Here is a 24,637-nt window from a genome sequence, read left to right on the forward strand (position 1 = left end):
AGGGAGGGTAGGACTGGGAACAGATGAGGGGAGGGGGCTACAACTGGGATACAAAGTGAATGAACTGTAAAAAAGCTGTAATGTTTTTGAAGGCAATTTTTTTTTAACACATTAAAAAAGTCACATTAGCTAGGGGCTGGAGAGATGGCTTAGTGGTTTAGAGCACATACTGTTTTTGCAGAGGACCAGAGTTCAATTCCCAGTACCTACATCAGACAGATCACAACTGCCTGTAACTCCAGCCCCAGGTGATCAGATACCCCTCTGACCCACCCACTGATAAATAATAATTAAAAATTTTTAAATGAAATATTTTTTAAAAGATTTAAAAAAAAGTCACAGACTAAACTTTAGCACTGTAACATTGTAAATGTACAGTTCAGTAGTTAAGCATATTCATACTTTATGAAAACGGACTTCTAGGACATTTTAATCCAGAAAAACTAAAATTCTGTGCCATTAAATGACAATGCCTCATTTCCTCTTACCTCCTAGCAAGCACTATTTTTCTGTTTCCAAAGTCTCACCACTTTCTGGATCTAACATAAGCAGCATCATATAATACTTGTCTTTCTGTCTTACTGATTTACTTCATTTTAGCACCATGTCGAAACAGATAACAGGAATCCTTTTGGAAGCCTAAAAACCCTTCTGCTTCAAGTGTGCATATACTTTTAATCCATCTCTCCATCAACAGACAGAGTATTCTGAGCGACTACACATAAAGCGTGCAAGCCTCTACTTCAGATCTTACTTTTAATTCTTTTGCATATAAACCCATAAGTAGGATCATGGTGTTTTCTTAGTAATGGCATGGAAAATCACTGAATTGTAGTAAAAATCACTAAATTGTGTTTGGGGGGCCTGTGTAGATGTAAATTAGATCTAAACAGCGCTATTAAAATTTAATTATTTAAGACCAAAGAAAATATATACTTACTTCAAGGACTCTGACTAAACTGGGTAATTAATTAATGTAGTTAAATAAGTGGTCAGTCTTATCATTCATGTAACTTTGACTCTTTTTCAATAGCCTGGCTAGGAGTATAGGCCTTTATTTTGTTTTATGACACAGTCTAAATGGTGGTTTTTGTCTTTTAAATTTTCTTTAATTTGCTTTTATTTTATCTGCACTGGTGTTTTGACTGCATGTGTGTCTGTGTAAAGGTGCTGGATTCCTTGGAACTAGAGTAATAGACAGTTATGAGCTGCCATGAGGACGCTGGAAATTAAACCAGGGTCCTCTGGAAGAGCAGTGCTCTTAACCACTGAACCATCTCTCCAGCCCCCAACTACTGTTTTCAGTCATTTCAATTTTTTTTTAAAGATTTGTATATTATGTATACATGTCTGCATGTATCCTGCATACCAGAAGAGGGCACCAGATCTCATTATAGATGGTTTTGAGCCACCATGTGGTTGCTGGGAATTGAACTCAGGACCTCTGGAAGAGCAGCCAGTGCTCCTAACCTCTGAGCCATCTCTTCATCCCTGCCATTTCAAATTTGGCATCAAGAAATAATGTGATGCCAGGCATGGTGGTGCATGCCTATAATCCCAGCGCTCGAGGAGTCAGAGGCAGGCAGATCTCTGTGAGCTACAGGCCAGCCTGGTCTACAAAGTGAGTCCAGGACAGCCAAGGCTACACAGAGAAACTCTGTCTCGAAAAAAAAAAAACAAAACAAAATGAAAAAGTACAATTTTAAAAGGATGTAAGATAATGTCAAAGGTTTCTCATGAGTTTCTCTAATTAGACAAAGAAAAAAGAAAGCTTAAAAGACATTTTTTTTAAATCCAGCAAAAACTAGAGAAATCTTTTATAATCACTTAAAAAAAAAACAAAAACAAAAAACAGGTTCTACATGGTTCAAACCAAAGAAGAGACAAGTTTAGCAGTAAACTTTCAATGTTGGTTCCAAGACAGATATCTAGTTATAACTGTCCAAGACAGTTCTTACGTGGAATTGCTTTCCTTTCAGATAATTTATCTTGCACACTTTAACAGCCTTTCCTAAATAATTTTCTGTGGTTGATTTTAAATGAAGGTGGAAATACTACCGGTCGTGGCACTGATTCATACTCTTATTGGTGACTTTTTTTTGAAGTCCGTCTATGTGCAGAAGCAAAATTACGAATGGCATTTCGAAGAGTTGTGTTCCCCTCGGAGATATCAGAAGAATTGATGACTGAATGCAATGCCCGATTATATGCTGCAAATGAAGGTTTGAATAATGAGTAAAGTTAGATTCTATCCACAATAGCCACTTCTTTTTCCTATTAGTACTGCTTCTTTACCCAAAATGCCATAGGCATTAATTCTAGCCACGAATAACCTATTGAGTACTTACAATAGAGTGAATACTCCGTAAGGAAAGAAAAGAGAATACAGAAATTGGTAACAAAAATAATGCAGCGAAGGGCTTCCACACCACAGGCATATACAAAATGTTATAATATGAAGGTAGGTATGAATGAACTAGAGAACACTGAATAGATATGAGAAGCTGTGCCATTTAAAGTGGGCTTTTGAGGAAAAGGAGGAAAGAAAAAAAAAGGCACTACAGGTAGAGAACTAAGTGTATGAGATGCAAAAAGTGTAAGAGGAAGTTTGATAAAGCTGGAGAACAGCCTGAGACCAGAGAGAAGTACATAAAATATTTCATGTATTTCACGCTGTCATGAGAAGTTTTAAAGTAACTCATAGGATTGATAAATTTATCTCCATCTCACACAGATTAAGCACACAAAAAATATAAATAATGGCATCATTTTCAGTGTTTATGTGAGGCTGAAAAAGTTCCTATGTTCGATAACTCAGTACTCAGGGCTGGACAGAAAACAGTGTCCCCAGCAGAACTGACAGTCTAATATGGCTATACACTAATAAGTCTGTATTTTACACCATTAAAGTATGTGGATAATAGACTCCTAATTTAGTCAAAAAGGACAACTATTCTTTCTTTCCTTCCCTCCTTCTTTTATTTTTTTGTTTGTCTGTTTTTTGAGACAGGATTTCTCTGTGTATCCCTGGCTAGCCTGGAACTCATTCTGTAGACCAGGCTGGCCTCTAACTCACTGAGATCTTCCAGCCTCTGTCTTCCAAGTGCTGATATTAAATGTGTGCACAACCACTGCCCAGTAAAGAAAAACTTTTTTTTAATTTTTTATTTTTTATATTAATTGTAGTTTATAGAAAAAAATCTTAATAGTGTTCAATTAAGGGAGGATCTTCTTCTGTATAGTGTGATGAGCTGAAAATGCTTCTCCACCATAAACAGGACCAATCAGAAACCATAATTGTTCTTGTCTTACAAAAATTGTTTTACAAAGGTATAAATACAATCTCTCATATGTATAATAAGTTATCAATAAATTCTAAAGTACCACAATCACTACATATATTTATATAAACATATATAAATATTTATGTTAACTGCTTCAGAACTCAACTTTTCCTTAAGAAACTTACCTCTATAGTTTTTATAGAAAATGCAGTTGTTTGCACAGGTATCAGGATGAGCATCCCAAAAATCAGGACCACAACAGCATAATGGAGGTAAAGTGATGTTATAAAGCTTCATTTTCTCCTGGACCTGAGCTCGTAAAGCTTCTACATATCTATAAAAACACAGCGTAGCCAGGTAAATCAACTACTAGGAGGAGAATAAGCATAAATTCTAATGTTATGGCCAGCTTTCTATGCTTTGTACCTCTAGTCTTCCTAGGCAGTGGGAAATGGCACTAGGAAAAAAGAGGTCCCAGCTAATCAAAACAGTACTGGAGTATGCACACTAAATAAGGAAAAGTATGAGAAGACATACAATGTCTCTGTCTCACTCTTTCATTTTTGCGAGCTAGGGTTTCTCTGTGTAGGCCTGGCTGTCCTGGAACTAACTATGTAGACCAGGCTGGCCTCAAACTCAAAGATCCACTTAACACTGCCTCCTGAGTGCTAAAATTAAAGACTTGGGCCACCACCACCAGGCTAAACCAAGTCTGTTAAGGAATATGAGAAAGCCTTTCAACTAGGTCCCTTCTGAGCCAGAATTTCAGGCACAATGTTTAAAATCACCTTTCATATTCCTTTTCTCTCTTGTGTTGTTTTTCTCTGGCTCCTTTTATTTCTTCAAGTTGTAGCTGGGCTAAAACATCACTTATCTTCTTTTCTGAATAAGGTTCTTCATGACAGTTCATTCTTAGGAGCCTCTGCTCTTCAGCATAGCGCTGTTGTTCTTTTCTTTTCTTAAGTCTGTATGAAACAAAACATACTTATGAATTTTCTAAAACTGTTCTTCAAAATTAGCTCCCTGATTCAAATAACTCAAGAAATTCCCTCAAAATGGGGATCACAAAATCAATTTAGTAATCCAAGAGCATCTTCAAAAAGTGCTTGTACTAGCTGACCTGAGTTTATCTTCTTTTCTTTTCCCTCTCATATATTACATTCCAATTGCAGTCTCTCTCCACACTCCACCCCACTGATCTTCTCTCCCACCTCCCATCAGGAAAGAGCAGGCCTCCCAGGGACGTTAAACAAGCACAGCATAACAAGCTACAAGAAGACCAGGCATATATGACCTGACATCAAGACTGGATGAGACAACCCAGTGGGGGGGAGGGAAGGGTCCACAAATAGGCTAGAGTCAGGGACAGCATGCACTCCCACTGGTAGGATTCCCACAAGAACACCAAGCTAATCAGCCATAACATATATGTATGTATTACCAAGGTCAGATCCGTACAGATTCCTGATCTCTCAAAGATCCCTGAATCTCAGAAATTTGATTCCGTAGTGTGTCACTGACCCCTCAGATTCCTTCCTCCCCATCCTCAGCACAACTCCTTGAGCTCCACCTAATGTTTAGCTGTGGGACTCTGCATCTACTACCATTAATTGCTGGATAAAGTCTCTCAGGTCTCTTTGATGAGGGTTCTGCAAGGTCCTGGTCCCAGCACACTCTAGGACCAACTATAGGTTAAAGATTTTGTGGCTGGGTTGGTGGCTTAAGCCCTCCACTTGAGGCCTTGCCTGGTTACAGAACATGTTCAAATCAGGCTCTGTGTCCCCCAACTAGGAGTTTTTTTTGTTGTTGTTTTTGCTAATGTTACTCTCATAGATTTCATGGATTTCCATTGCACTAGGGTTTCCACCTGTCCCTGAAATGCCTCCCAATTTTACCTGTTTCTCCCCGTATTTTCTCCCTCCCTCCCTCTGCACCATGTCAGTATGTAGGATACAGACAGATCCATACTTATCACCCTATACAAAACTGAAGTCCAAGTAGATCAAAGACCTCAATATACAACCTGAACTTCCTGAATAGAACACCAATAGCACCATGATCAACAATTAATAAATGGGACTTCATGAAACTGAAAAGCTTCTGCAAGGCAAAACACCATCAATAGGACAAAATGGCAACCCAAAGAATGGTAAAAGAAGGCTGGAGAGATAGCTCAGCAGTTAAAGGCTAGGCTCACAACCATAAATATAAGAATGGTAAAAGATCTTCACCAATTCTACATCTGACAGAAGGCTAATATCCTATATATATATATATATATATATATATATATATATATATATAAAGAACTCAAGAAACTAGACAGCAACAAAATGAATAGTCCAATTTTAAAAATGGGTATAGATGTAAACACAGAATTCTCAAAAGAGGAATTTCAAATGGCTGAGAAGCACTTATAGAAACTTTCAACATCCTTAGCCATCAGGGAAATGCAAATCAAAATGACTTTGAGATTCCATCGTACACCTGTCAGAATGACTAAAATCAAGAACACAACTGACAGCTCATACTGGTAAGGATGCAGGGCAAGGGGAACATTCCTCCATTGCTGGTGGGAGTAAAACTTATACAATCACTCTGAAGTCAATATGGCAGTTTCTCAGAAAACTGTGAATTGATCTACCTCAAGACCCCATATACTTCTCCTGGGAATATACTCAAAGGATGCTTCAGCCTACCACAAGGACACTTGCTCAACTATGTTCATAGCAGCTTTATTCATAATAGCCAGAAACCAGAAACAACCTAAATATCCCTCATGGGTAAAGAAAATGTGGTATATATAATTAATTAATATTATTAATTAATATAATCAATTAATATTAATATAACGTTAATTATATTATTAATATAATTTACATAATGGAATATTAATTAGCTATTAAAAACAAGGAAATCATAAAATTTGCAGCAAATGGATGGAACTAGAAAAGATGATCCTGAGTGAGGTAACCCAAACCTAGGAAGACAAGCATAGCATGTGCTCACTCATAAGTGGTTATTAGCTGTAAAGTAAAAGACAATCATGCTACGGTCCACAGTCCCAGAGAAATTAAGTAAAGAAGGGATTGGGATGGGCAGGAGAATCTCCCAGGGAAGGGGAAACAGAACAGATTTCACAGGTGGACTGGGGACCAGTGGGATTGGGAACCTGAGCTTACCTTCTAATCACCTATTTAGATGGACTCTCAGAAAGAAATGAGAAATAGTAAGACATTTTCTGTAAGAACCCCAGCAAAAGAACAGGCTCAGGCTAAAAGTACTGGTAGGCAGGACATTTGCCACTGCCAAGATAGTGTAACAGGGACCAGATTTGTCCTCACACCAAAGAAAGTTAAAAAGCAACTGGGCAGCAGTGGCATGTGCCTTTACTCTCAGCACTTGGGAGGCAGAGGCAAGTGGATCTCTGTGAGTTTAAGGGCAGGCTGGTCTACTGAGCAAGTTCCAGGGCAGCCAAGGCTACACAAAGAAGCCCTGTCTCAAGAAAACCAATCAATCAACCAATCAATAAATGAATAAATAAAATAGAGCAAATAAGATAAAATACCAAAAATAACAGCTTTTAAGACACATCAATCAGCAGAAGTCAATAGTTCCTAAAAGATGAGAAACAGAAAAGCAACCCCTATTAATGTCAACCATTAGTATCTTCAGTTTCTAGACAACAGCACGGGGGGAAGAATTCAAATGGAACCTGGTGGAGTCCCGAGCAAAACACATTTGAAACAGCAATACACTTACCAAAAAATAAAAAATTAAATCACAGTGTTAGATACTTTCTTAGGATTTGCATTGTTGTCATAAACTCTATAACTAAAAGCAACCTGAGGAGGAAAGGGTTTATTTTTCATTTTTCAACTCGAAAGTCACAGTCCATCAATGAGGGAAGTAAGGGCAGGAACTCAAGGCAGTAAGCTGGAGGCAGAAATCAAAGCAGAAGCCATGGGGGAAGGGTACTTACTGGCTTTCTATTTCTGGCCAGTCTTACAGAGGCATTTTCTTAATTAAGAGTCCGTTTCCTGAGATATGTCTAGGTTTGTATCACATTGGAAAAACAAACAAACAAACAAACAAACAAACAAAAAACAAACTGTAGAGATATCCAATCAAAGATTACTAATTGTGGTGGTTTGAATGAGAATGGCTCCCTTAGCCTCATAGATTTGAATGCTTGGTCACCAGAGAGTGACCAAGCACTATTTCAAAGAATTATGTGTGGTCTTGTTGGAGAGAGTGTGCCACTGGAGGTGTGTTTTAAGGTTTCAAAAGCCCTAGATGGGCATGGTGGTGCATACCTTTATTCCAGCCCTTGAAAGGCAAGTGGATCTCTGAGTTTGAGGACAGCCTGGACTAAAGAGAGGGTTCCAGGACAGCCAGGGCTATGCAGAGAAACCCTGTCCAAAATAAAATAAAATAAAACAAAATAAAATAAAATAAAAGTCCATGTCAAGCCCAGACAGACTCTCTATCTATGGACCAGGATGTAAAACTCTCAGCTACTGCTCCAGTGCTTGCCTACATGCTGCCATGCTCCCCACCAAGATGATAATGAACTAAACCTCTAAAGTAAGCAAGTCCCAATGAAATGCTTTCTTTTATAAGATAGCAAGTATGCAAAAGAGGCAGAAAACAACTCATAATGAACAGAATCATCAATCAAGATTAAGTACAACTAGAATGTTGTATTCAAATGAAATAGAAGGACATTCATATAGTTATTACGGCCATATGCTATATGTTCAAAAATAAAGATACATTGGGTATGATAGCACATACACATCTCAGCATTGAAGAGGCGGAAGCAGGAGGATCATCCAAAGTTTGAGGCCAGCCTGATCTATAAAGTGAGTTCTAGCTTGACGAACATTACATAGTGAAAGCCCATGTTGAACTAGAAGTAGTAACATGAAAAAGACTGAGATCTTCCGGGGGAGGAAGCTGCAATTTCTGAGAAAAGAAAAGACACTAAATATGATTTTGTCAGAAATGTAAATCTGAAAACATAGGAAAGACAGAAATGTGAAAGTGAATCACAGCAAAGGGGATGCAAATAAAAGAGCACAAAATTAGATTAAAAATCAGGTAAAGAAATTCAGTAGCCATTTCTCCAAAGATGACATACAAATAGGCCAATATGCATGTAAAACAGTATCATCACTCACTATATCAAGGAAATGCAAGCCAAAGTTACCAAAACAACAACAAAAACAAAAAACAAACAAACCAAAAACCAAAAAAACCTAGCTAGGCACGGTGGCACACACCTTTAATCCTAGCACTTGGGAGTCAGAGGCAGGAGGATCTCTGTGAGTTAGAGACTAGCCTTTGGTTCAAATCAGCGTCACATAAAACTGAATGTGGTACATTCCTGTAATCCTAATGTCTAAGGGACAGAGGCAGGGGGACTAACAGTTCAAGGCTAGCTTGAACTACATGACTTTGTCTCAGAGACAGACAGACACACTGACAGAAAGTACTAGGCATATGGTCTATCTGTAATCCCAGCTTATGAGAAGGCAAAGAAAGTGGATCACAAGTTAAAGTCCAGCCTGGGCAAATAGCAAAACTGCCTGAAAACAAAACAAAAGAAACAAAAAAAGAATGTGAGAAATTAAAATTCAGGTTTTCTTTCAGAGGACCCATGACCCATTCCTACCACCCATATGATGGTGGGTATTCTCAGGGAATCTGATGGTCTCTTCTGGCCTCCTTGGGCACAGTATGTACATGGTGTATATACATATATGCAGACAAAACACCCATATACGTTAAATGAATAAGTTAAAAATTAAATAACTTTTAAAAGATACACTGTACTTGAGTAATTAAAAGGAAGCATATATATGGAAATATGTCAGGTATAGATCATGTATATGTGCATATGATATCAGCCAGTATATACTTCAGAGTAAAGAAATGATAACAGATTAAAAAAAGAGCTCTATCCCACACTTTTTTTTAACACAATGTTTCATTACATAGGTCTGACTGGCCTGGAACTTAAAATATGAACCAGGCTGGCCTTGGACTTACACCGTTTCAACTGCCTTTGCCTCACAAGTAAAACTGCTAGTATTAAATATCATACCTGGCATTTAAAATCCAAACATTTAAAATCTAAAAGTAGATACTAAAGTATATATTGGGTTTAGGATATAGCTCGTGGTAGAGGCCTGCTTACCATACATGAGACCTTGGGATAAATCCACAGTACCACATATAAAAAAATGTATCTTGGGGTCTGGAAAGATGGCACAGCAGTTTATAGGTTGCTCTTCCAGACGACCTGAATTTAATTCCCAGCACCCACACAATGGTTCACAAACACCTGTGACTCCAGTTCCAGGGGATCTAATTTTGTCTTTTGGCCTTGTTAGGCACCAAACAGTCTGTCTCTGGGGTGCAACCTACTTGGTTATAATATGCTGCCCTCTTAACATGTTCTTTGATTCTTTCAGAATGCTGATAGAAGTATGAGCAGTCAACAGTGTGCTCATAAAGTCTCAGGTAGAAATAATGATTCTACTGAAAACTGAACTAGAGACAATTCATATTACATTTTTGCAAATAATTTGTCTCTATTTTGTTCATGTCCTGAGACTGTGAAAGGCTAAATAAAAAAAAAATTAAAAAACAAAACAAAACACATCTCTTCTGGATTAGATCTACTTCTTGCCTGTGGCTTTTCTCTGTTTGCAAGATATTGGCACAACAACTCTGGAAAACAGTTTGACAGCTTCTTTTAATATACACCTATCTCTTTTGACAAGTACTTAGCTAAGACAAATGATAATATATGCCTATACTAACGGTTGCTTACAAATTTCATTGGAGCTTTAAGACCAAGTCAATGCCTGTCTACAAAGCTTCAACGAATGAGATGACTATCTGATTAGGTGCTAAAGCTCCTTTTAAGTTAAAGCCAATGCTCATTTCCCAATCTGAAAGTCCTTAAGGATTATAATGCTAGGTCTACTCTGCTTGTGTCCTAAATGGAACAGAGCCTAAATGACAAAACACCCATTTAAAATATTGTTTATGGAAAGAAATTATGTGACAGGTCCCATGTGTTCCAGGTTGGTCTGGAATTTTCCATGTAGTCAAGTGTTCTAGCTTCCTTTCTGTTGCTGTGATAAAACATTCTGGTCCTGTCTTTTTTTAATTTTTAATTTTATTTTTTTCTGGTCTCTTCTTAAGTGAAGAAAAACTTTGTCTTACACTTTCTGGTCACATCCATCATAAAGGGATGTCAAGGGCAGGAAGTCAACCAGGAACCTAATTATCATAAACCATGAAGGAATGAAGCTTGCTGGCTTGCTCTTAAGCTCAGTCCCTCATGCTTAACTAGTTTTTTTATACAGCTCAGGACTACATGCCTGAGGAACAGTACCACTCACAATGCACTGGGTCTGCCTACATCAATTAATATTCACGACAATTTTTCACAGATACACTCATGGACCAACCTCATCCATGCAAATCTTCAATTGAGGCTTCTGCTTTCAAGGAACTGTGTCAAGATGACATTAAGGCTAACGTAGACACCAAGGATGACTTCTGATCCTCCTGTCTCTTCCTGAGTGCTGGGATGACAGGTGTGTACTATCACATAGTTTCTGTGGGGCTGCAGATCAGGCCCACAGATGTGTGTGTGTGTGTGTGTGTGTGTGCTGGGCAAGCAGTCTACCAAGTAAGCTACAGCCTTAGCCTATTCATTGAGTAGTTTAAATCTACTGCTAAGAAGTACTTCTTAGGGAAAACAAACAAAAAGAGTCTCTTCTGAAACAAAAATGAGTAATTTTTGTTGACAATGAACTTGGATCCCCAAGACCTCTCATGAAGATAAATGAAGAGATCAATGTTGTTTCCACACCTCCTATGCTAGATAGCTGTACTAGATCTGAGCAGTGTAAACTGTATGTGTTCTGGAAAGGATTCATTGCCAGTAAGAACCATTCTTCAGGAGGCTAAATAAAGTATATTGTTAACAGGAGCATAGGTGATGTTGATGCCAAGCTTTATTGCTGGCATTTAGAGATTCAATACTTAAGAGGAGGAAGTAGCTACAGCATGAAGAAGAAAAAACATAGAAACTAGGATTTGAAATGAAGCCTGAAAATCCAACTAATTCTGACAGACTTGTTGCAAATGATCAGGAGTTAAAATCAAGGGGTGAACAAAGAAAGAACATGGTTTCTGGATAAGAAATCTACTCCTGCTAAGCTGCTGTGCACATAGTGAGATGAGAGACTTAGAACATTATAAAAACGCAGTCATGAAGCGGCAGCAGGGTCAGGATCTCATTATATGGACTAGGGCTCTAACTCATGATTCCCTCTCTCTTCTTCCTCTACTTAGAATTCTCCAACACCCTTCTTTCTTGGTACCAGACATCAAGCCTAGGGCTACACAATAGTTAGGCAATCATTCTTTAACTCAGCAAAGCAACAGCCCCATCCCTTAACTACAAATTTGAAAGAATTACTATGGGCAAATGCTATCAAGTAGGACTATGTACTAAAGAGATATCTTTCATTAAAAGAAGAGTAAGTTAATGGTACTGTTATCTTATTGTAAGAAACTATTATTCAAGTACAATAATTTGGGTTATCTGTAGAAGATCAAGGCTAGTCTGGGGTACACAGCAAGATTCAGCCCAGCTTGGACTACAAAGTGAATGAGAGACCCTGTCTAAAAAAGAAAAAAGAAAAATTTCCATAGCCATTCCAATATTCACTAACCATTACTCTGATAAGTCTGTAGCCATTAACATAAGGACAAGAGATTCCACTATCAAAAGATTACAATTTATCAACAACTCAGATGATCCTCAACCTTTCTACTAATAAAGAATTTAACTGAGGCACAGTCTCATTATGTAGCCCTACCTGGCCTCCAATGTCTCCAATCACAAAGATCTTCCTACCTCTTCCTCCCTAGTGTGGGATTAAAGGCATGCACCAGCACCTCCCAGCCCTAAAAAAGTATTTTTAATGAAAGTGTATATATTTGAGGGCAGGGAGGGAGCCAGAGATAAGATGAGATGACCACTGCCACTAGGGCCACTAGGCCCAGGCAAGGAATAAGCCAGAGACAAGACAATTCTCACTTGGGGCAGTGTGGCCTTGGTGGGGAGCAAGCCTGAGATGATTCCTGCCAGGTGCCATGCTGCCAGGCTGGAGAGCAAGCCCCAGATGAGACAACCCCTGCCTAGGGCCAGTCTGGCCCCCACCCATGCCCAGGTAGGCAGATGACCCCTGCCCTGTGCCACACTACACAGGTAGGGTATAGCACTCAGGAGACTACTTCTGAGATGATCCCATACACCCAGAGACAACAAGTGCCACTAAGAGGAGCAAGTAAGAAGTAGAGAAATGTAAGAGAAAGAGAAGCAGAAAGATGTGTGCTCAATGAAGACAGGCAGAACTAGAGGGTAGTGAGGAATAGCTGGATGTGAGTAGCCGGTGATATCACCTAAGGCCACAGTGAGGTCCTCGCCTGTGGTCATGTCTGGGTCTCTGACCCTGCAGCAGCTGGGGGAAGAGAAGGGGTGTTGCCACCCTTGGCTGCTTCCTGGGGCCATGTTGATATCTGAGGGCTATGCAGAACTGTCCCTACTGCTCCCCTGGGCATCATGGGAGAGCTGGCTCCAGAGATCATGAGGCCACCAGCTGCAACACTCAGAAGGGCTGGCCCTGCATTTTAACCTCACAGCACAGCAGAGCTGAGCTGGGGGAAGTGAGCATGGGAGAGCTGGCCCCCACCACTTCTCTGCCAGGCAGTTGCATGGGTAAGGGAAGAGATAACCCCCCACCCTTACCCCCTGCCACCTGCAGCATGCAAGAGAGCCCAGATCCAGGAATTTGAGTCATGAAAGTGGGAAAGCTGGCCCTATCCCTCACCAGCTGTGACACTCCAGAGAGCAGGCTCAGGATAGAGCTAGCCCTGGTTGGTGGTGGCCCCAGCGTCGTAAGAGTGGGAGAGCTGGCCCTGCTCTTCACCTGTTGTAGCACTCGGGAGAGTGGGCCCTATACCTCACCTGGAACGCACAGCAGAACTGACCCTAGTGGTAGGGGCACAGGTGAACTGCCCTGAGCTCGCACCAAAATTTGTCTGCTGTACAGTGGCACCTCCACCCACCCCCATCCCTTGTCACCTACGGCAAGCAGGAGAATTAGACCTGGAGTCATGAAAGTGGGACAGCTGTCCCTGCCCCTCACCAGCTGTGACACTCAGGAAAGCAGGCAGTAGGGTAGAGCTGGCCCTGGCTGGTGTTAGGGAGGAGGGTTCTGGGTGAGCCAACCTTGTGGGGCATGAGAAGGGAAGAGTTGGCCCAGCCCCTTGCCTGCTGCAATACTTGGAAGAATGAGCCCTGATGGTAAGGATTCGAGTGAGCCCACCCAGGTGCATGAGAGCAGCAGAGCTGGTTCTGTCTCTTATTGACTGCAGGACTGGATGAGATTTGGAGCAGTGATAGAGAGCTTGCCCTGGAGGTGTGTGTGCAGGAGAGCAGGCAGGCTGACCAGCTCAGATACCTCCCAGGCCCAGATCCAGGGCTTTGAGTTGGTCCACCCCAATATCTACTGCTAGAGCATGTGAAAGGGCCAATCCTACAGATCGAAAACTATGGGATTTCCATGACCCAGGGCAACAACAGGATGTCCGAGAGAAGTCCCCGTGAGGTTTCAGTACTGACAGTGTAGAAACCAGAAGCCTCAGACCAATGACTCACTACAATAAACGTTTGCAAGCAAAGAAGTGTGGATGAAAAGGGTACACTGTAGGACACACTGTAACACATGACAACATCTACAACGAGATTTTTTTTTTCCTTTTTGGAGGAGGTTGCAATGGTGAAGGGTGGGTGTGAGAGGACAGGGGCATGAGTGGGATTAAGGTGCATGACATAAAATTCACAAAGAACCAAAAGTAAGTTTTAAAAAGTGTATATATTTTTAGGAACAATACTATTACACATTTAATAAGCTATGCTATGATATAAAGATAACTTTTATATGCAGTGAGAATACAGGTCAAGTGACTGTCTTTTGTGATATTCACTTTATTGGAGTGGTTGGAAACCAAACCCATAGTATTTCCAAAGCATGCTTGAATATAACTCTAAAATATGCAAACCATATTTTAACTATACCAGAAAGCAGACAAATGTTGCCTGGGTTAGAAGAGGATACAGAAGACTGCCAAGAGACATAACAAAAGCTCTGAGGATGACAGATGACTATTGCTGTGACCTTGACCAAAAAAACAATTTGGAGAGGAAAAGATTAGGCATATTCTTCAACAACACAGGAAGTCAAGACAGGAACTCAAGGAGGGCTGGAACACAGAGACAGGAACTGATGCAATGGCCACAGACGTTGCTGCTTACTGGCTTGCTCACTCTACTTTCTTACAGAACCCAGGACTACTAGCCCAGGAATGACATCACCCACAATAGGCAGGGCCCTCCCCAATTAATCACTAATTAAGGAAATGCCCTCCAGCCAGATCATAGGAAGACATTTTCTTAATTGTGGCTCCCTTTTAAAAGATGACTCTAGCATGTGTCAAGTTGACATAAAACTAGCCAGCACAACAGGTATGTTTACTATCATGACACTAATGGTGGTTTCATGTGTATACATGTCAAAACTTATCAACTTTTAAGCTGGAGAGATGGCTCAGTCAGTAAAGTGTTTGCCATATCAGCCTGAGGGTCTGAGTTTGGATTCTCGAAGCCATGAAAATGGCAGATGCAAAGGCATCTATCTGTCTGTAATCCCAATACTGGCAAAGCAGAGGCAGGTAAATCCTTGAAGGTCACTGGCCAGCCAGTCTAGCTGAAATGCTGACCTCCAAGTTCAACAAAAGACCATTTTTCAAAGCAAGGTAAAAACTGATTGAGGGTGTACATCTGATGTATACTCTGGACTATAAATGCAGGGACACACACACACAAACATGTACACAGACATACAAAAAAAAAAAAAAACAACCACGTAATCAACTCTTATACTGTCTGTATAAATTCCTGCACATCAATAAACTAGATCTACTTAAATCTACAGAAAATTAGCAGTGAGTACAATGAGAGAAATCATGAAAAAATTTAAAGAGCTTTGGTTAGGAAACATGACTTGCAAGGGGTATATAGCAAAGTTGTAGAAGGCACACTTAGCAGCTGCAAAGGCCTGAGTTCAATCCCCCAGACCAAAAAACAAAACAACAAAAAACAAAAAACAAAAAGTTTCTGTCAAGGCTAGAACTCATAAATACATGCTGTCCAGCCCAACTGCTAAAAGTACTTTATAACAAGTGAGATTATCTTCTGAAAAGTAGTACAACGCAAATTCATACTTTTACTTTTCCTATACTTTCACTATTTTAAGTGCTTCAGTGTTCAGCCTGAACAGGTGTCAGATGCCTTGGAACTGCAGTGGTTGTGAGCTCCAGGGGGAATTAAAGCCTCCATTAGATTAAATTTAAGTTCTAGATGTTACTCTACAAAAAAACCTAAAAGATCAGGAACCAGAAAAACAGGCATCGATGTTGTCATTGTGGAACCAATTCATCCATATTCTGATAGCTAGCCACTCCCAGGAGAGAGAGAGAGAGAGAGAGAGAGAGAGAGAGAGACGAAGCCACTTTAAGCAAGGATTTTCTCACAACTGCCTTCCCACATTTGCTGGTATTTTCCAAGCTACCCCTATAAATCCAAGTTGAGTATTTCTCAAGGCGCATAAAAAGAGTTTTTATGGTATGACTGAAACTGCAACACAACATAAAGGTGTAATAGGGCAGAGGTGAGAAGTCTCCTTATTGCAGTCTGGGCACAGGGAATCCCTTGTATACCAGGTAAGAGCAAGATTTAAAGGCATGTGAGGCACTGCACTGGGAATGTGAGACAGGTGATATGGCAGTACAGGCACACACAGATGACACTGACTTTAACATATGTTGCTTTCAACATAAGCTAGAGAATAAAAAGAAAAGACTTAAAATGCAAAACTTAAAAGGTAAGCCTGACACAAGAAGACCAACAGAGTCAACTAACCTAGCCCCATAGGGCCTCACAGAGACTGAAGCACCAAGCAAAGAACACGCACGCATGGACTGGATCTAGGCCCCCTGCACTGATAGGCAGCTTGGTCTTCATGTGGGTGCCCTAGCAAATGGAGCAGAAGCTGTTTTTGACATGGACTCTATTGCCTGCTTTTGGATCACTTTTCCCCAAGCTGGGCTGCCTTGTCTGGCCTCAGTGGAAGAGGATGCACTTAGTCCTGATTCAACTTGATGTCCCAGGTGGGTTGGTGTAGGATCTATAAACAAAAGAACTTTTTGTTTTGCTTGTTTTTGTTCTTTGTTTTGTTATGTTGTATTATGTTTTTTCCAGACAGGGTTTCTCTGTGTAGCCCTGGCTATTCTGGAACTTGCTCTGTAGACCAGGCTGGCCTTGACCTCAAAAAGATCTGCCTGCCTGTGCCTTTAGTGCTGGAATTAAAGGCCTGTTTTTTTTTTTTTTTACTTTTTAAAAACATTTATTTCTTTTTATTTTATTTTATTTTGAGTTCTATTTCTTTTTTATGTGGCTTAGTTTATTTTTCTTTTTAATTATTATTATTTATTACAATTTATTCACTTTGTATCCCGGCTGTGGCCCCCTCCCTTGTCTCCTCCCAATCCCACCCTCCCTCCCTCTTCTCCTATGCCCCTCCCTTAGTCCATTGATGGGGAGGGACCTCCTCCCCTTCTCCTGACCCTAGCCAATCAGGTCTCATCAGGACTTGCTACATTGTCTTCCTCTGTGGCCTGCCAAGGCTGCATCCCTCCAGGGGGAGGTGATCAGAGAGCCTGCCACTGAGTTCTTATCAGAGACAGCCCCTGCTCCCCTTTCTTGGGAACCCACTTGGAGACTGAGTCTAAGGGCTACATATGAGCAGGGGTTTTAGGTCTTTTCCATGCCTGGTCCTTGGTTGAGGTATCAGTCTCTACAGGACCTCCAGGGCCCAGTTTTTTTGGCTCTGTTGGTCTCCTTTTGGAGCTCCTGTCCCCTTCAGGTCTTTTTATCTCCTTTCATAAAATTCTATGTATTCTGTCCAATGTTTGGCTATGAGTCTCAGCCTGGTGTTCTGTCTATATAGTTTTCTGTGCAGAAATGCATGTGATGCCCACCAAGGCCAGAAGATGGCATTAGATCCCCCGGAACTGGAGTTACAGATAATTATTAGTTACCATTAGTTGGTGCTGGGAATCAAACCTGGATCCTCTAAAAGAGCAGCAAATGCTCTAAACTGCTAAACCATCTCTCTATCCCTGCTCACTACTTCATTTTACTGTGCTATGATGACCCAGGCTTTTGAGGGTGTGGACAACTGCTGTATCTACAATGTCATGGTGGCTACCAAGCATCCCTCCACAATTCTGCTCTGTAGTGATTCATCTGACCAAACTGACTATACTGAGAATACTTAAGGGACCAGTAAAACATTCTTTCAGTGTGCCTACAAGTGGGTTTCCAGAGACCATTGATCAAATAACATCTCATAAGACAGCCTGCTAAGAAACATACTTTCAGCCGGGCATGGTGGCACACACCTTTAACCCCAGAACTCAGGGAGGCAGAAGCAGGTAGATCTCTCTGAGTTTGGGGCTAGCCTGGTCTACAAAGTGAGTCCAGAACAGCCAAGGCTGATACACAGAGAAACCCTGACTGGAAAAACAAACAAAGAAAAAACAAAAAGAAGAAGGAAAAGAAGCATACTTTGCGGACATTCATATCACATTTGTTAAGGTCAGTAATGAAGCAGAATGAGATTTTTTTTTCAATGATGAAATAAAACAGACACAACAGAAAAGATAAGCATCAAATTCAATGTACATATTAGTTTGGGTACTACAAGAAGCAGCATAAACAACTTCATAAAGACTTCCTTCTTACTAGGATGATTTTTTTATTTGAGCTGACATTTTAGGTATTGCTGACAAGGCAGAAGTAATGGCATTAACTCCTTGCCTCCACTTAGAGGTCCTTCTCCTCAGTTAGTTATCTCAGCTTTCAGCCTCCAGTTCTACACTTCCTCACCAACTCTGAAACAGCTTACAGATTTAGCATTCCAGTAAAGGAACTCTTTAAGATCACTTAATGTATTTAGCACATGTATTCTCTGCAATACTGTCCTAAAGGGACAAAAATTTTTAAGTATTACAATAATTTGTGACCTTCCAAAAGGCTACCCTACATAAACAATGCATTCTGTGTACTAACATTTTAGGGTGTGTAGGAAAATATCTAAAAAGAATCTTTAGGAACAAAGGAAAAAAGGCTAAGGAACTGTGGGAGCACTTTCCTGTTCTTACTGACTTGCTCTCTCCTTACTCACTCCTCCCTCTTTCTTGAAACTTTTCTTGCTCAGCCTTTGAACAAATTTTTTGTTAGGTTTCCTCACAAACCTCTCTAAACTCATCCTTCTTTCTGTCTGCTTTGCAAGCCCATTTCCTTAAAGCTCTAGTAGGTGTTTTCCTTTTTTCCTGATATTCACTTAACCCAAGTGACTTAACCGAAGGCTTCTTTCTACTTCAGTTTCCACCCACAGCCACAAAGCTTTGTTATAACTCACAAAGCTACAGCACTGTCTTAGATTATGTTCCTAGGATTCAAGTCTCCACTGGATATCTCATAGGTATTTTCTTAGAAAAAGAATCCATAGTAGCTGTGGCCAGAATTCTCAGGATAAGAATAACCACCATAGAGTACTTTCAGAAAGAAGCATAAAATCCAAAATGACAGTGTTACAAAGGCTGATAAATAAACAACTGCTCTATAGCTCCTATTCTCTGATGTCTTCAAAGCTTCTTATGCAAACATACCCTTTACTGACACAATAGAAACTAGAGGAAGTCATAACAATAGTGTGACTACTATTACAACATTTCTCTGGTAATAATGAAAGGTATTCTGAAACCAGTATCCAATTTTCAATAAAAGAGAGATAAGAATCTGAGAGACTGCAAGTTGGTCTGTAAATTCAGTATACGGGGCATTTGCACAACTAAACAAGTAGACTGAGAGTTACACTTCTGGCCAGGTGTGGTGGTTCATGCCTTTAATCCCAGCACTCAAGAGGCAGAAGCAGGGAGATCTCTAGGCTCAAGGCTAGACTGGTTTACAGAGTGAGTTCCAGTACAGAGAGCATTACACAGAGAAACCATGTCTCAAAAAAAAAAAAAAAAAAAAAAAAGGCAAACAAAAATTACACTTTTGGAGTGTACTCTAAAAACATTCTGTATGTAAAATAACATAAAAATGTAACCTCACAACTAAAAAACTTTTTGTTTTTTGAGACATGGTCTTATTTGATAGCTTTGGCTGGCTTGAAACTCACTACATAGACAAGGCTGGCCTTGAATTCACAGAGATCCACTTGCCTCTGCCTCCCAAATGCTGGGGTTAAAGGTGTATACACCATGCACTACAAAAATTCTTCTTATAACTCAGTCCTCTTCTGTATAGTAAGGCCATAGACACTACTAATCCTTTATAATGTAAAAGTAAAATAAAGGGATAGAAATAAAAATAGGGATTTATCTTTTGACTCCCTGGATTTTCCTCCTGCGCAGTTACGAAAATTGTCAACACTAATAAATAGTATGTTCAAATAAAAGGAATTCTGCTTCTAAGATGAAAAAACAGGCTTATTCTTAAGTGTAAGAGGTGCTCTGCTAGAAAATTACGTTCTCATAAAAGTGTGAGTCAGCCTCTCTGACCCACAGGACTAAATCCTAAAGTCCATTAGCACAGTCTCAATCTTTCCTCACATCACTTTCCTGTTCAACCCTTTCCATAACTCCCATTCTCTGATTCTGAAAGTATTATTTTTTAGCGATTTATTTAGCAAGGGCTGGGGACGGAGCTCAGTTACACCTGCATGGCATAAACCTCGGTCTCAATCCTCAGCATGGTAGCTCACACCTGGAATCCCAACACTCAGGAGCTTTTACGTAGCAAGTCCAGATGTTCAGAGCATCCTTGGTTACACTGTGATTTCCAGACCAACTGAGCTACATAAAACCCATCTCTCTAATGATAACAACAAGAAGAATTTAACATTTCCTACTGATGTTTATGTACCTCAAGACCATATGCCCCAGTCTAAAATTTATCCTCTATCACACTTACTTCCTGGGAAATGTATTCAAGAGTATCTCATTCACCTGGTAGCACAAGCCACAGATCTAGGACTCTTCCTTAAAACCACTCTTAAAACTGCCTTCTATTCTAGATTATCTTGGCTTTGTTCACGTGCGACAGGCCATGGTAAAGACTCCGAAAAATCAGATAATATTATCAAATCTGGGATAAAGTCCCAGTTCTGCCACTTGTTAAGTGCAATCTGTTTTTTTTTTTTATTTTTATTTTTTATATGTATTTTTCTTTTTTTGTGAGTGCATATGTATTTTATTGTTTATTATTATTAGTTACATTTTATTAACTCTGTATCCCAGCTGTATCCCGCTCCCTTATTCCCTCCCCATCCCACCCTCCCTCCCTCAGCTTCTCCCTGCCCCTTTCCAAGTCCACAGATTGGGGAGGACCTCCTCCCCTTTCCTCTGGCCTTGTTTTATCAGGTATCTTCAGGGCTGGCTGCAAAGTCCTCCTCTGTGGCCTAGCAGAACTCCTCCTTCCTTGGGGGGTGGGAAGTCAAAAAGCCTGCCATTGAGTTCCTGTCAGAGATAGTCCCTGTTCCCCTTACTATGGGAAACCAACTGGTTATTGAGCTACCACGAGCTTTGTCCGAGTAAAGGTTCTAGGTTATATCCATACATGGTCCTTGGTTGAAGAAACAGTTTCAGAAAAAAACCCTGTGCCCAGATATATTTGGTCCTTGTGAGGTTCCTATCCTTTCCCCGTCATACTAGCTCCCCTTCTGCCGAAGGTTTGGTTATGAGTCTTAGTATCTGTTTTGAAACGCTGCTTGGTAGGGTCTTTCAGATGCCTTCTGCGGTAGACTCCTGTCATATGTCCTATGTACATCTCATCTGTCTTTCTAAGTGAGGATTGATCATCTTACCTCGTGTCTGCTTTCTTGTTTATCTCCTTTAGGTATATAGACTTCATTATGTTTATCATATCTTGTAGGTCTATATAAGTGAGTATATACCATGTGTGTCTTTCTCCTTCTGGGATACTTCAGTCAGAATGATCTTTTCTAGATCCGACCATTTGCCTGCAAATTTAATGATTTCCTCATTTTTGATTGCTGAGTAGTATTCCATTGTGTAAAAATACCACACTTTCTGTATCCATTCCTCCATTGATGGACATCTGGGTTGTTTCCAGGTTCTGGCTATTACAAATAAAGCTGCTACAAACATGGTTGAACAAATGTCCTTTTTGTGTACTTGAGCAAGTTTTGGGTATATACCTAGCAGTGGTATAGCTGAGTCTTGAGGCAGTGTTATTCCTAATTGTCTGAGTAAGCACCAGATTGACTTCCAAAGTGATTGTACCAGTTTACATTCCCACCAGCAATGGAGGAAGGTTCCCCTTTCTCCACAACCTCTCCAGCATGTGCTGTCACTTGAGTTTTTCATCTTGGCCATTCTGATGGGTGTAAGGTGAAATCTCAGGGTTGTTTTGATTTGCATTTCCCTAATGGCTAATGAGGTTGAGCATTTCTTTAAGTATTTCTCTGCCATTCGATATTCCTCTATTGAGAACTCTCTGTTTAGCTCTGTTCCCCATTTTTTTAATTGGATTCCTTGGTTGTTACTTTTCAGCTTCTTTAGTTCTTTATATATACTGGATATTAGCCCTCTGTCAGATAAAGGGTTGGTGAAGATTCTTTCCCAATCTGTAGGCTGTCATTTTGTTTTGATTACGGTGTCCTTTGCTTTACAGAAGCTTTTCAGCTTCATGAGGTCCCATCTATTGATTGTTGCTCTTGGAGCCTGTGCTGTTGGTGTTCTGTTCAGGAAGTTGTTTCCTGTGCCAATGAGTTCTAGGCTGTTCCCCACTTTTTTTTCTAACTGATTTAGAGTATCTGGTTTTATGTTGAGGTCTTTGATCAACTTGGACTTTAGTTTTGTGCAGGGTGATAAATATGGATCTATTTTCATTTTTCTGCATGTAGACATCCAGTTGGACCAGCACCATTTGTTGAAGATGCTGGTTTGTTTTTTTTTTTCCATTGAATGGATTTGGATGCTTTGTCAAAAATCAAGTATTCATAGGTGTGTGGGTTTATATTAGGCAGAAAGCTTAGCCTTGTAGGACTCATCTTCTCATCTTTAAAATGAAAAGATTATTTTATCTATCTTACCTATTTATCTACCTTTATCTCTCTTATCAAGTCTCTATAGCACTCAGTGTCACACCTAATAGAGTACTGACACACAATGACTCGTAGTGAAAGATGGCTAGATCAACAGAACACGGTAATCTGTGTGATGCCGCTGACTCACAACAAGGGCTTAGTATATATTTTAAATTGGTTTAAATTGTCTTATTTCAATAACCTCCTAGAAGTTAGTCTTATCTATTCCCACAATGCCTCTAACTGGGCTCCTGTTCTCAGTTTAAAGTCCAATTTCCTCCTAACACACTAAGCTCTTTATCATCTTGTCTTTCTGTTTTAAGGCTCACATCTTGCCATTTATTTAACTCTGATCACATCAGAAATGTCATATTATCTCACAAATAACCGTTTCTGCAATGCTGGTCCTTTAACCTACAATTATTGTCTCCTCCTTCCCCCCTAGTAACTCAAAACCTAGATTTGAGAAGTCATCCTCTCTGCCACCCAGACTCTCATGTTTGGTTTAAAAACAGTTTCTGTGCTCCCATATATTATTTTATTTCTCATAACAATAGCAGCCACTAACAGCTACTGAAAATGCACTACATTACAGAATTCAAGTTCATTTAGGTAAGATACTACCTTATTTTAATCAACACAGCATCTTTACAAAAAACATAATATTATCCTCATTTTATAAGGAGGTCGGAAGCAGAGCTAGGAATGGATGCCTTACAGCATACAAAGCACGATGATGATCTGCTTATTTATTTGTTCTCCTATTCTTGAAGACTGGTATTGTATTTTTTCATTTCACATATCCCTAAATCTAAGACATCCACCAATAAATAGTAGCCCAATAAGTAGCTGCTAAATTAGTGGAACTCTTAATTTCACTCTCATAAGTAGGCAAGAAGGAGCAGTTATCAATTCATCCTTAAAAAGCAGATCCATAATTATTTTAGAAAGTGGTTTCTGCCATCAAGTTAAAACACAGTCTCCATTAAACAATGCATACTTATTTTCTTCAACAACAACAAAAAGAAGCAAAAAAAAAAAATTAACTTTGTATGATTTTAAGTCTTCCAGTGCTACCTGTAAAATCATCAGTAACTTTCATATTATTCTCTAAGGTCAAGAGTCTAAATCTAAGGAAATGATTATCCAGAAGAAGATAGCAATAAAATCCTTAAGGAGAAAAGTTTGTTTGTTTTAATTTAAATTTAATTAAAAAATTTCCCACTGATTATGCCAATTGTCATATGATTTAGGCTAGACAACAAGCCTACAGGAGAGGCATATTGGTTTCAGTTAAATAAACTGAACTAAATACATTTCTATTCTGTCTTTAGCCTGACAGGCCCACGAAGAACTGAAAGATATCTTTAATGTTGATCAGACCATAATTATGGCTAAAAGATAAGACATATTAAGATAAATATGGCACAGGTATTACAGACTTCCTCAGAGCCAATATCCTTCCTTAGACTCTACTGTTGTAATTGAGAAAGATTATATAACCACAGTTCTAAAGAACATTATGAACACAAAAGAGCTAAGCTGCGGATGCAGTATAGTTTAGATGACTGCTTGCCTATCATACACAAAGCATACCTGCAATCTCAGCAATTGAAAGGTGCCAACTATGCTTGAACAGGCAGGAGGATCAAAAGTTCAAGGTCATCCTCAACTATATGGTAAATTCAAGATCAACCCTGGCCACATGAAACCTGACATCAAAAACAAACAAACAAACAAAACCCTGAAATATTAGAAATCTACCAAAAACTATACCAGACAACTTGATAACGATTTTTTTCCAGGACATATCCAAATGTACAAGCACATAAAGTGGCTTTTAGACAACAACATCATCAGTATTGCTACATACCTTGGGCTGGGATATAAATAAGAATAAAGACATACACAAAACACAAGCACCTCAAAGGAAATCTGGTCTCACCAGTGAACTGTCACACTAAAAACTTCCTCAGTCCTTGTACACTCTACTGTGAAGGAACTAGGACATTCAGTCAG

General features: G+C 39.8%; 1 protein-coding gene across 6 annotated transcripts in view; it reads right to left on the reverse strand.

Annotated features, from left to right (window-relative positions):
• Nucleotides 1-24,637, reverse strand: part of Ccdc15 (coiled-coil domain containing 15) — a 70,774-nt gene that overhangs the window by 3,201 nt on the left and 42,936 nt on the right. For 5 of the 6 annotated variants that reach the window (XM_060371727.1, XM_060371739.1, XM_060371746.1 and 2 more), the window contains 3 exons: nt 4,073-4,249; nt 3,470-3,618; nt 2,059-2,210 (listed from right to left, as the gene is read on the reverse strand). In XM_060371727.1, the coding sequence (XP_060227710.1) occupies nt 2,083-2,210; nt 3,470-3,618; nt 4,073-4,249 (454 nt within the window). In that variant the 3' untranslated portion in view covers nt 2,059-2,082. The remainder of the gene's footprint in view (nt 1-2,058; nt 2,211-3,469; nt 3,619-4,072; nt 4,250-24,637) is intronic. The other variant, XM_060371730.1, reaches the window with a different exon arrangement.

The sequence above is a fragment of the Meriones unguiculatus genome, chromosome 1 (assembly GCF_030254825.1).
Source record: "Meriones unguiculatus strain TT.TT164.6M chromosome 1, Bangor_MerUng_6.1, whole genome shotgun sequence".
Classification (NCBI taxonomy): Eukaryota; Metazoa; Chordata; class Mammalia; order Rodentia; family Muridae; genus Meriones; species Meriones unguiculatus.